General features: G+C 41.3%; 1 protein-coding gene and 1 long non-coding RNA gene across 5 annotated transcripts in view; one reads left to right on the top strand and one right to left on the bottom strand.

The window, feature by feature from the left end:
* The window catches only part of LOC107996307 (protein TANC2), a 44,953-nt gene that overhangs the window by 21,429 nt on the left and 9,792 nt on the right, over positions 1-13,732 (bottom strand). For 2 of the 4 annotated variants that reach the window (XM_017054285.3, XM_062085732.1), the window contains exon 1: positions 1,108-1,683. The exons of the other annotated variants lie outside the window; for them this stretch is intronic. In XM_017054285.3, coding sequence (XP_016909774.2) covers positions 1,108-1,171 — 64 coding nt within the window. In that variant the 5' untranslated portion in view covers positions 1,172-1,683. Of the gene's footprint in view, positions 1-1,107; positions 1,684-13,732 lie in introns of those variants that run through there. 4 annotated transcript variants of the gene reach the window in all.
* On the top strand, positions 1,676-3,111 carry LOC107996309 (uncharacterized). Its single transcript, XR_001765769.3, has 2 exons — positions 1,676-2,148; positions 2,445-3,111. It is a non-coding gene; the product is annotated as an uncharacterized LOC107996309 (long non-coding RNA).

Raw genomic sequence — 13,732 nt, 5'->3', positions numbered from 1 at the left:
TGCCAATTTCAGGCCCTCAGACGAAAAAATTACAGTGGTCTCGCTAGAAGTTGTTCCCTGGCAACCCTTCATTACAAACGACTAGACACGTTGGTTTTCGTGTTCTGCGCTCGTAAATTTCGAACGGTCTCGTTGTTACTCTTCATCCGTTCCAAACTCACGGAACACGAAAAGATCGATGAGAAATTAAAGTTTAAAAATATCAATAAATTAAAGATAATAAGTTAAGTAATGATTGTCAAGGATATGAGACTAATAATTCTAATGACGACCTTGTAACACGGATGATTTAAAGAAACTTGTTTAGACCGTAATCGCGTCCTCAATGATAAGAGACAGTGAGTAATCTAAGCGCCATTTGAGCTCGTCAGAGCGGCATTCCTCTTTCTTGAATCTGGTTGCATTCCTTGCTAATTAAAACTATCCCTCGCATTAACGAAGCTTTCGTGTCGCGAAGCACTTAGTCTAAGATCGAGAAACCAAGAACGCGCGAAAATCTTCCCGTATAACTAGTTCGAGATAGTTAATTTCGTGCTGCTGATAGACGATCGAATCTGAGATAAGGGATGAATGTTGTACGTTAACAAAATAAAAAATCTTACATCTCTAATCGTTGCTATTTTTCTGTTATATCATAATTTTCATTTTTCTTTAAACTTGAAAATTTAATCGAAGAACGAAAATAAACCAGTTGAAAATTTAATCAGAGAAGATTAATAACGTACGCATAAGAAACATCATCCTAAACGAGATATAAAAAAGATCGAATGATCTTTATACTATACTATGAGTTCTTTGTTTCCAAGTCAGTATTAAGATCGAGATCGAATCAGTGACACTCTGATGAACACAGAGTTTCATCTTTCCGAGACTCAGTCTTTCGTGAAATATCGGCGAACAGTTATTCCATGGATGAACCGTTTCTCCACACAAACAATTTCCAGGTCTCGGTACATAAGAAGGATCTTGGGAACCAGGACCGACACCTTTGTGAAAGGTTGTATTCGAGACGTCAAGCCCGTGGTTCGTCCACCCAAAGGAGTCGTGAGCGAATCGTGAACGACCACGAAAGATGAGAAAGCTTAAAAATCTCGCGTGTAAACTCACCGAGCACGGAGAGGCTGAGCCCGGAGCCTGGCCTCGGTGATCTGTGCCTGTCTGGGGGCGCCATGGCGTTGCTTCAAGCGGGTGTACGAGGCGCTTTAATCCACTGGTAGACTCGTTTCTCTCATCGTACAGTCACAAACACATTCACAATCGAATTCGTTCCTGAACACTGGAACGTGAATCCTTTTTCGGTAATTTCTTCAGGGATTCCTTTGAGGCTCGCGTTCGATTGCAAGAAACGCACGAGGATGTTCCTTCTTCCACCACTGATTTGTCATTTTATCTTTTAATCGATTAAAATAGCAGGATAACAGTTCCCGCGCGCGCGAGCGCGACCACGCCAAACAACGGGAACGAACTGTTGAATATGCGTGAAAATGAGCGTCATACATACAACGGTATGCACTCGACGAACGTTGGCCGAACACTGACTGGCAGACACGAGCACTCCACCTCGAGCACCGGTCGACTCGCGTGACGCCTGATTGGCTGATTGGTCGACCGGTCGACTGGCTTGACTGGATAGATGCTGGTTATACTCGACGACTTCTCGTCTCGATCCTCACGGTCGACTCTTCCGCCGAGTTGCTTCGATGTCTGGTCTTCGCGCTTGCGCATGCGCGGTTTCTCGATTCTATTGAATCTTCTGCTCAAGAGCAGCGGCTAGCCTGTGTATACTTGCGGTTCGAGAGAACTTCTTTTCTTTCTCTTTTTTGTTTCCTCTTTTTTTCTTTTGGAGGGAATTTTAATTGTGCCACTGAATATATAGGTCGATTCAAACAGAGCTATGGAAACCAGAAGAGACGAAGATACTTTCGAGAAAGCCGGATTCGATCAAGGACGAAATATGCTTTTTCCGTTGTCTTCTTCTTATATCGTTGCATAAAATTTGTATTTTCTCTAAAACCTCTAGAATCGTTTAATTTTTGATGAACGTTTTTAATAAATTCATACTTTTATGATTTTCTCGGATGTTGACGGATTTTTTGTGAGGTTAGAATCGTAATGTCGATGAAAAGAAAATTGTATATTTTTATTCATGTAAGTATAAAGAAATCTATTGTTTTCAATTGAATGACCGATACATAATATAAATTATTATTGTAAAATAATGTTTGTTACTAAATTCTAGTACAAATATTTAATGATATTTAATAATATTAGATCGAATAATTTAATTTTTCAGTTGAATAAAAATATATTTTTCAAGATAAAAGGTAGGCAAATAGACTTCCTTATTTTATATCACAATTTTTCTCACTCAATATTTTTAATTGTCCAATCAAATCTAATAAAATTACATAGTTTATATTGCAAATAATCAGTTTTATTTCCAGGTTTCCTGAAGTTCGATCGCTGCTTGAATCCGCGACGCAGAAAACGCATGCTTACGCAACGATCGCTCACTTATTTAATAAAACAAAGTTACGACTAGTATCGAGCAGTAATAGCACGCTCCGGGGAATGCTACTGTTGTTCACCCGTCCAATGGCGAGAGAAGTTGACACAGCCGCTCGTTTATCCACCAGGCGTGAACGAGTCTACCACGTGTATGCAAAAGTTCTCTCGGAGTCCTTGCATAGTACGCATCGAGAACCAGGACACCTCAAAGGCTAATAATCTATGCGTAGTGGACAGTTACGAGCCGGTGTTATTCGTACCTTTCGGTTTTAACCTATGTTAATCCAACATTTGGCCCAACTGTCCCTCGACTAACGGTCATACGTTGACTTAGGTCTGGTGTCTAACGAGGCCAACCTTATGTTCAAGTTATTTTATAAGATATATTTCCGTTCACGAATTATGGATTAGATAATAAATTTTATAAGAAGTTGTAAGTTTATGTTACAGCTATGAAAGGCAATGTTTACTGGCTGTTAATATTATAAGGAAAATTGATTATGATTATACTATTGTTGTTACTAAAATAGATATGAATATACGTAAGTATTTTATGAACAATAATAATGACGTGAGAATAAAAGTAAATAGTTGAAACTATAATTAACTAACTGTATTGATAAGTAGTTTCATTATATACCTTTGTTTATAAGTATATGGATTTTGTTGGTAATTTTAACATTGAAATTACCAAACCAAAATTATGTTTTTGCAATTATTAATTGCAAAACATACTTTCGATGAAATTTATTAATGATTTCATAACATTCTTTAAATAAATATTGCGATTAAGAAAATATCCACATATTTATAGACTGATAAATATCTACCGACTTATAAACAGAAGCATGTCTATATCAAACATTACAGTCATTGAAAAATCTGAAAGCAGAAGACTGAAGTGGTTAGTAGAAACTCTAGTCCAAGGAGAATGATGATATGCGATCACGCAACCGCGGATACTCTCGTTCGCCCACAAGATACTAACTGCGCGGCGAGTTAAAGCGGAAGTAGCGTTGAAAGGACGCGTTCGATTCGCGTACGCCCACCATGACTATCCGTAACACGCTAGGACAAAATTTAGATCCATTCAAAAACGCTTTAAGGCTTTCACGACTCGAAGTTAAATCATTTTAACTTCAAACTTGTTATACATTGTTTATTGCCAGCATTAAAATTAAAAATCAAAAAAACAACTGTGCAACAAAAATTGATCTTTCAAAAATGTTTCATAAATATATTATTAACATCTATATTTCAATGAACAATTGCAACTCCGAAAATATGTCAGTTTCAATAAATATCCTCTTTCGATTGAGATTCGAAGTCTTAAGTTGCAGCGAGTTACACTCGAAAATGAAACGAGAAACACGGATCTCGCGAGATACCTCTATCGATTTAAAATCGAGGACATGATTCTGAGCGCATAAATTTGACGGAGACACGCCGCAGTTCGATTCACGAAGCAGGTGTAGCTCGGTCTAGGATTCAATCTCTGCCAATGCCCTCCCTCTACCATGCCACTTTCTACTTTCACGTCTGTTCGATATACACAATATCTGCATAATACACGGTTTGGCGAATGCGCATCGAAGAGGATTCGACGTGATCCTGTCGTGAAGAGGAGAGGATGATAAAAAGAAGGTGTTCCAGGAAACACGACCGATCTCTGCTGCATTCACAAACATTTCTCTATCCTTGCTCTGGCCGCCGATCACGAGAGAGCCGGAGCCGCCTGATCCTTTCTCGCCGCGAGTTCCTTCGAGGCGATGGCCCCTCTACGGGGTGACCCGATCTCTCGAGCGCCGCGACGAACAGGTTAAAGTAGCTCCTGAGGCGTGTGTACGTAAGTAAGCAAGTACTTATGTACGTACGAGCAGCCTACCACTCGGCCTACCAGCCGTATTATTACGTGTCGCTTTGCGGACCTTACGGCTCCCGTGTGCGCGCATGTAACAGGTTCCAGCCGCATGCAATGGTCGGCAAACTGCTCGCGGAAAGAATCGGAAAGAAATGACTTATGTGCGAGTTAATTTGAACCGAATAACGTTCAATTTTGAGAGAATTAACATTGGAGAAAGTTTTGAATTTCTTACTAAAAATTATTTAAGATTTTGTCTATATAAGAATTGATTGAATAATCTTTTTTTTTGTTATATATTGCAAGATTTATACCAATGATAATAATATAGAATAACAATTGAGATATAATATTGAGCTTTCATTTAAAAAACATATATTAATGAATAATACTCGATATTCTCTTTTTACATTCCTGTTGTCACAACAAATACCACAGTTCAACCACAATTTCTATGATTCACGTACCAATTTATATTCTTTCAGCGGTTGGTCAAGAGGATTTTTAAACGTACCCCCAACGGATACCATTGACAGAGTTTGAAAAGTAGCACAGTGGAAGGGTTGCACAACGCACATGGTTAATATTGACGAAGCCAAGTCCCAATGAAAAGGCAAGATTGAAAAGCGGAAGGTATACAGTCGACTGTACCCTTACCTGAACATTTCTTCCCGAGAAAAAAAAAGATTGGTCGGCAACCGAGAAGGGAGCTACGACAAATTAACTACGCACGATCCTGAGAGATAGCCGATATCGGTACCAGAGTATAGCGGATCCCGTGTACTGGAAGGCACATGTGTGTTGTACCGTGCAAGTCGGTCCTTATACGGGTCTCGACACGAAGTTGGCTCTCCCTCGAGCAAAAAGAACCCTTCATGCCTTGGCACGACTTCGTACCATGTTTTCGATGGACCGTCGAATACGCATGATACCGTGCATCCTGTGTTTCTATTTTGAAACTATGGCTAATAATGGATATTCGAATTTCATCTTTGAAATAATACGAAATTTTAAGACCATGACGATTTAAAACAGTGATTTCGAATATATATTTTCGTCATTTGATTGGAAATGAATTCCATCAGTAACTATGGCCGATTGAATATTATTACCAGTCTTGGATGCAAAGTGCGAATAGTTCGAGCCTCGAGCTACCTAGATTCTAGGAAGAATCTAGTGGTAATTGGCATGATGGAATATTCAAGTTTTGAACGATGATCGAATTGATTATGGATAAGATCAATGTCGAACAGTGATGACCTATATAATTCTATGGACTCGCTTCTTTATTACAAGCCAGTAGAAGAAGCTGATCGAAGCTGTCTCGAAGCCATTAATTACCTCTAGCGTCACAATAGCTACCTGCACCTTCCTAGGCAGGTAAGCTTCGACTAATACTCGAGTTTCTTGTTCCTTCGAATCATCAACACGCGATTCCCTGGTCAAAGATCAACGCTAGTATATGATCTCTAACATTATAGGGTAAGAGAAGTTAATACTCCACTATGATCGGACTAAATGCATACGTATTCCTAATATTTTCGTTAGCACTTGCACATCCACTTCTCGGATACGCAAATTAAAGTTTTGAAAGCTTTTTTTTTCGAAGAAATTCGAATCTCGAAAAAACCCACTGAAATTAAGAGATGCATAAGATCGTAGCAATTAATCAAATGATTTTTTACGTCCACTGCAATAAAATATCGGAGGATGTCGATTGAAAAGGCTCGCAAAAATGGCGGAGCATCTGCCGGCAGGGAGCAATGATTTTCGAGAAGAGCGATTCGCGATTAAAAATGACGCGTTCGTGGCGAGGTGCTCGTTTAATTACCGATGCTCGTTCCAGCGTGGGTTCTCCGGCTTCGCTGCACCGCCACGGGCCCGATCCCGGTCCGCCCACCCGCATCCGCCACACTGGCCTACGTGAAAAGGTGCGATAAACACACCTTTGTAAGAGTACGTAGTACGTAACCGCTGTCCACCGATCTGCGTCGCTCTTTAGCTCCGCGTTTTTCCGTATACCATTCGACTTTCGCCGTTTAACGCGGTGCTTGATCCTTTTCACTCGATATTCAATAATATTGAATCTGTGAAATTGAATGGAGATAAGTAAAATAGATTATTTTAATAAAAAAGAAATTCTCTCATAAAGTTCCCTCTCACGCAAGAAATTTATGATTCTTTTATAGAATTTCCTTTGGTATAAAAATTTAAAATTGAAATTCCCTTAAAAAGTTCCCTTTAATAAGAGAATTTCATTTTAAATTCTTCTTTTAGGATACAAATTTCACTTTCAATTCAGTTACGTTATTAAAAAATTCCCTTTGCTGAAAGATCTCCAAAGTTCTCTTCAAAGAAATTTAATTTTCAAAACTCTCTTTTATAAAATTCTTAAAAGAATTTCGATTTAAAATTCTTTCCTCTCTCTCTCTCTCTCTCTCTCTCTTTCTCTTTGTCCCTCGAAAGAGTTTCATTTTAGTGTTCCCTCATAGACGAGTTTATTTATAGAGTTTAATTATAGATGGACAGTAGCGGAAAGGTTTCGGGCGAGCGAAAACAATGCGTGATTACACTTCGAACGCAAAAGTGTCAAAAGTATTTATAGCGTGGCGAGCACGATGTCGGACAGCATGCCGAAGGGCCCGATGAGAGGAAATTATTCGCGTTACTTCGAGCTCTCTGCCGACGCATTAGGTACAATTGGATGCGTGGGCAATGTTAAACGTTAAATCGTTCGTCACGATAGGAGACGATGCGACGAGATTGCTCGCCCACGTACGAATTTCCTGCGGCACCGATCCGGTGTACTTTATTCGGGTCTAGGTAGAGGAGGATCACCGGCCGATCAATGGCGATTAAACGGTGGTCGTTACGGTGTCTCGTTTCTACCGAGTTGAAATTGCTCCTGCGGAATCGTTTGCATCGATGACCGTGAATTGAAATAAAATTGGTGGTCTACGCACTTGAACGAAAGAAGGGAAAGTACAGGAAGATGAAGAGTTTAATCGGGTTTCATCTTTTGCTCCTGTGATTTAACGTTGATTAAAAATATTTTATTTTATGCGATAAATGATAGTTACTGGGACGATAAATTTTTAAGATACTTTCGACTCATTAATCAAAATTCGTTAAAAAAATAGTTGAACAATAAATTATTTGAATTGATTTATTATTGTTTCAATGTCACTTCCGATATATCTTCCAAAGCTAAGGATCAATAATGAAAAAAGGAAAAAAGAATATATTGGAATTTTATACATCTATAAATATCAAAAAGAAAAAATAACAATAATATTATTATTCTATATTCCTATTATAGATTCCAAATAATAAAATGGATTAAACAATACTCGTGTAATTTCAATTTAAATTCCGCTGATACAATTTCTCCAAATAAAACAAGTGATCATTTAATACTTTCGATTGTACTTCGTCAATTGTAAGTCGCGCGAGTACACGTTAAAACAAACGATACTCGTTGTACTTCACACGAAACCGGCCGTGTTTCCTTTGTGTAGTGTTACAGCAGTACAGAGAACGAAGATAATATTTCGGGGCACGAATTTACAGAAATTTACGACCGGTCCTTTCCTCTCTCTCTCTCTCTCGATTCCAGGCCCTATCTTCCGAAATGAATCTCCGCCGCGTTGCACCGGTCCTGTGACCTTAACGCCGGTGAAACCGATTCGATGGATTCGGGGTACGAGGAGATCTGGTGGAAAAAAAAAAAAAATTCTATGCCCCACAAAGAAGATTCCACGGCGTCTACGATCTTCCCAGGGCGACTACCTGTCGAGTGACGTGGCTCAGCCGCATTTTTTCCCTCCCCCTTTTCTCGTCATTAACCCCCTCGCGCGGACTCACCCCTTCTGCGGCGAATTCTTTCGTGGAATCCGTACCAACTCCACACCGAAATTCTTCCCGTCGTGGAATCTTTATCTTTGTGGGATGAAACGTCTCGTTTTGGTCGGGAGACGGTCGAAAACTCGAATGCGTTCGACTTTCACGTGTATTAACAGCTCGGATAAAAAAAAAACGCGATGTTGTGTGCGAGTAGAGGAGAAATCTTCGTTGATGGAGATGTTCATTGATATGTTGTAAAACAGGAAATTGAAGCTGAAACGTGTGCGTTTTGTCTTTGAACGTGTCTGTGTATATAACGATAAGAAATTAGAATTAAGGAATTTGTTAACATATCTGAAAAGATATTTTACGAGTTATTATAAATTGGAAGAAAGTGTAATCTATCGACTCGTTAGATATAAAAAATGATCAAAACAATTTGCACGAATACTCACGTCGATCGATCATTCAATTACAGCAACTTTTCGTAAAACTCTTCTCCAAACGCGGCGTTACGAAACTATTCCAGGATGTGAGATGAAAAGGCACACAATGCTCTTCCGAAAACGAGGAATCATTTAACGAGCCGCGACAAACATTGAAACCGCGCAAAAATAGAAAGGAGAAGGAGGAGGATAGATAAGTCTTCTTTTTTTGCGGAATATACGTAACAAAAGGCGTGAAAAGTTATTCAAAAAAAAAAAAAAAATACGACAAATGTATATGGTTGCTACGTGTGCCGCATTAATATCTCCTTTCGACCCGTAGGATACTAATTACCATTGCCAAACGCGAGGTTAAAGGCATCGTTACATGTTTGTGCGCGCGTGTTTCAGGAAGAAATAACACCTCATCGTTTTTAACGTCAACCTTGCGAACGAATACGCTCAGCTCGCGCCGAGGTTGAATTATAACCTCTGAGCGCCGTGCGTGCCTGGAGGTTGGCTCGAACGATCCTCGACGGAGGACTTGAAGGAGAGTAACGTAGCCAACCGACCGCCGAATTTATTTAAACCCTCGCGAATTACGATCGTTAAACGATTTCTGGTGTCCTCGATCGATAAAAGTATCCTCGCTTAGTAGAAATTCCGCTTCTTTACGATCGTGGGCGAAGAGACGATAATTGTCGAAGGGATGGGTAAAGAGCCGTGGTGAATTTTTTTGTACCGGGAAATTCGAGTTGTACCGAAGGAAGAATACACCCGAGATTACCGAGCCTATCTTTTCTTCGTCCTCTTAGCACCGATAATGAGTTAAATTACAGTCTTAGTGGAAAATATTTCGCACTACCATAAATTCCTTGAGTTCCTTGACTTCGACTTGAAATGTCCTTTCAACCTTTCGTTCAAAATTTTCCTACAAATCCTATCTATCTGTCTCTGAAAAAGACGTATTAACACCAACTATATATAATTCGTTCTGATACAACGTTTTACGTAGAAAATTGGAAGAAACGAAAACTTTCGACTGATTCACAGACTACCAGATCTCGTGGACCACGGTGAAATACATACCGTGGAATCGGCAGACCAATAACGCGGATACCTAGTCCGCCCACGTGGCCACTGCCACAAATCCAAATTTACACACACGTACACTCGATCCCCTGGAACGAGTACGAGTACGAGTAATTTCGCGTATTCGTGGTCCACGGTGAAACGAACGAAGGCGTCGAGGGGTCGGAAGAGGCAGAAACGAAGAAGGAAACGAGACACCGGTTTTCCAGCGGTGCTGCATTCATGAGGCCGAATGAACGGACGGCCGTTGCACGCTCGAACACGAATTAAGCTTGTCCCCGAGCGTAAACGCGCGGCTACACGGGGCCCGGACGTGTCCGCTCGCGATTTACACTGAATGGCCTCCTGTCACGTGGGTGTTGAATACGTCGATACACGCTCGATCGGGACGAATTAAGGCGTCTCACGTCCAATTTCACGGGACAAAGATCTTCTTTCGAGGGATTTCGATTCTTCTTCCGGCCCCTCTCCGGCGGCCACGCGTCAAACCTCTGTTTGGTACCCTCGTGGAAGGCAGACTTTCACGCCTTCCCTTGTCGACGAGTCCTCATTTGCAACACAATGCACGGGGAAGCGCGTGCGCGACACACAAGGATCGACATCGGATATCTGGTTTGACTCGTGACGACGACGGTCAGGGATGAGTGACAATGAGGAGAGACAATGATCTTGACGCGAAAAATGTAATTAGAAAGTTTTCTCTATATGCGGACATCCTTATCCTCTGATCGCGACGATATAATATTTCGCGAGATGAAGGTTTTAATTAAGAGAACGTTCATATCGATTTTAATTGATGATTATGCGTGGTTATACGGAAATGATAATTACATTTTTCTTCACCATCCTTTTTTACTTTCGTTTCATATTGTATAAAATTGGTTGGAAGATAGGTTCGATTTTATCGTAAGAGAGTATCGTATGTCTCTTAACGTAGATAAACAGATCTGCGGTCTGGACACGTCATTTTCAAAGACCACCTAATGCCTGTACATTATCTCCGTATTTAAAACAAGCAAAACAATCTCAGAATATGATCAAACGAATTCTAATCTATACAATTTAGAATCGCGAGTACGCCTACCGTCTCTTCGGAGGTCGGAGACAGATTGACGTCGCTCGTATAACACGCACAAGTTCCTTCCACTACTTTTTGTATCATTATCTATCTATCTATCTTAACAATCTCGATTCCGAATTAATCGCAGCGTTATGAAGATCGTAAAATCCGCGGAAGGACCACCAAAAGCGTACAAACGCAGGAAGTGGAAAAAAGTGGAAGACGAGACGGAGAGGATATTCGTACCCGAAAACCGCTCGCAGATACGCGTGCGCTCGCCCACGCTTGCTCCTACACGCCGCTCCGCCGCTCCTTCCACGCACGCTCGTTCGCTCGGGCGCATTCGCTGCCTCGGTTCATTCAGTCGTTCGAATCCTTCTTTCATTCAAGGCCCGATACACTTCGATCGAGGCACGAGGCCGCCTCGTATAGATAGGCACGCGTGTGCACGTGCACCCGTGACCGTTGAACGAACGAGTGCACGAACCGACTATACCTGTATCACAATAATTTGTCCTTCTCTGTGTTATAAGATTAAGATACAAACACTCGATGAATATTTTTCTAGTTCGATTCTTTCTGCCGAGCGGTTTCGAATGCTTGCCGCTAGATGGCTCACCGATTTTACTTTCTCGCAAGTGATTGATCTCTCTGTTTTGCATAAATCCTCCGTGCACGGTAAATTTTGAGTTATAACGTTTCGAGTGTTCAAGGGGGGAGATTGTTTTTAAGGTAGAATTATCGACGAGTCCAGCGGATCGTTTTCTCACAATATTATTTTATTTATGTTAATATAGAGCTCTTCTCTCGATCGTATCTTCTTTCTCCGAAATTACGAGCTATCGGGGTAAAGATCCTTCTAGCATTTTAAAAATTCATTATATGACAGGCAGATTTCTAAGGATAACGCGATTAATAACGCGATATCGTAATCGCAAAAGGGTCGTCTCGAAAGTTCACACACTGGTTCTCACGGGTTCCCGCGAAAGGGAGTTCGTTTCGCATAAATTAACTCGAGTAATTATGGGGCAATTAAGAGAGGAAGGGCGATAGAGGAGGCGTAATTAATTAACACCGTGCAACGTGAAATTTCCAAACGAATATACCTATCAGCCATTTAGTCCAGTGATCTAGTTTCTCGTTCCACGATCCCTGCCTCGATTATACGCCTTCTCTTCCTTCGCTCTCGCTTCGTTTAAATAAGAAAACCGTTCGACGTAATTGCGGATTTTTTTTCTTTTTTTTCTCCCTCGATAACATCTGCGCCACGTATACATTTCATACGAGCTCACGGCACCATTCGATTTCTCGATCGATCGGACGAAAATGGATCGGCGTTACACGCGCCACGAGGGCGCGCCGCGTGAAAAATCGGGCCACGGAAAAGGGCGTATGAAACAAGGTGGATCGTGTCACGCCGCCGAGCAAATTGCTCCAATGTCCCGTATCGGCCGTGAGATCTATAACAATAACGGTTTCGATTACGTTTTACAACATGTGTACCGTGTTTTATCGTTGGACGAGGTGTCGGTGCAGGGGGCCCGATAAATGCACCGACAACACAGGTTGGGCAACAACACGGATCGCCCTCGGGCGAGATTGGTGCAACTGCTCTCCTGCGAAGGGTAACGAGTAGAAAACGCGAGAGAGGATCGAGACCGCAATACCATTCACGCGAATTAACCGTCCAAATGATGTGTAATTTTCACATAATTAGTCGCCCTCCGGCTATTCCATTATGGAATACACTTGCTCGTTGATTAATTAAATTTTACAATCGGCCAATCTTGCTGTTATTTACGCCTTGATATGTACAAATATTTTAATTACGCGAATTTAAGATATTTATTCTTAAGGCGAAATAAAAAATTTTCTCCCCTATCTTAGAAGAAAGGTAATGATTGATATATAAAAAGATGTCCTGTTTCATTAAATTACAAACAATTTTAATTAGACGGGGAGAGGCAGAGTAAATAAAGTATGACGGGGATAAAGCTGTTTCTGCGTTCTACGTAATTCAATAATACATAAAAAAGAAACGTTCGAAATTATTCGTAATACGCTGTTCACAATTACGCGCGTACAATCTTCTCGTTCTTTCCTCCGAGACGAAATATCGCTCGCCTTGAAACAGTACTTTCACGATTTTCGTCGCAGCGACCCAATTAACGGAGAACAGGAGAAACCTTTTCACCGATTAACCCCAGATTCGATCGATCTTCGAAAATCGCTCTTCTCCAATTTCCAATAAAAATCGAGTCCACTCGTCTATCCCACATCATCTTCTAAACCAAAACTCCACGAGATTTTCTATAAAAACCTCTGTCTCTCTCTCTCTCTCCCTCTCTCTGTCCATTGCACAGTCTCTGCAAGTAGAAGGCGTATATTCCCACGAAAGAAGAAAAACCCTTGGGATCGGCTCGTTACGATCGGTGGCCGTCGGTGCACGACGACCAACATCACCGACAACCACCACTCAACGCGATTACCATCTCTCCAGGAGCGTGCACACTCGCCGTCCACCGAGTCTACACGCACTAAGGCCGCTCCTAGGCGTTTTTTCGCCGGAGGATCCTACGTGCTCGAGATCCTGGATCTCACGAGGGCGCTGAAAGCCACGTCTCCGCCAGTTTTATGCGGCCACGATACGTATATACACGCGGCATTGCGTCTACTACGTGTCCCGCATGAAACCGGCCGCGATATGTCCCGATGATCGTCCAGATATCGCGAGCGAATGCGACGTGTTGGACGCAGCGAGCTTATTGTGACGAGCGAAGAATCAAAAGAGAAAGTTTGCGCGTATGGATGGAAAAATGATAGATACGAGATTATATCATGCATCGAGGCATTCGTTGGGAAAAACCCTTTGCATCTTTTATTCTATTATCTATTTGATCACTTTTAAACATGATATATAAGCTCGAAACAGCTTACATTTCG

Source organism: Apis cerana, linkage group LG15 (genome assembly GCF_029169275.1).
Source record: "Apis cerana isolate GH-2021 linkage group LG15, AcerK_1.0, whole genome shotgun sequence".
In the NCBI taxonomy this organism is placed as follows: Eukaryota; Metazoa; Arthropoda; class Insecta; order Hymenoptera; family Apidae; genus Apis; species Apis cerana.
This window is presented reverse-complemented; position numbering and strand designations above follow the sequence as displayed.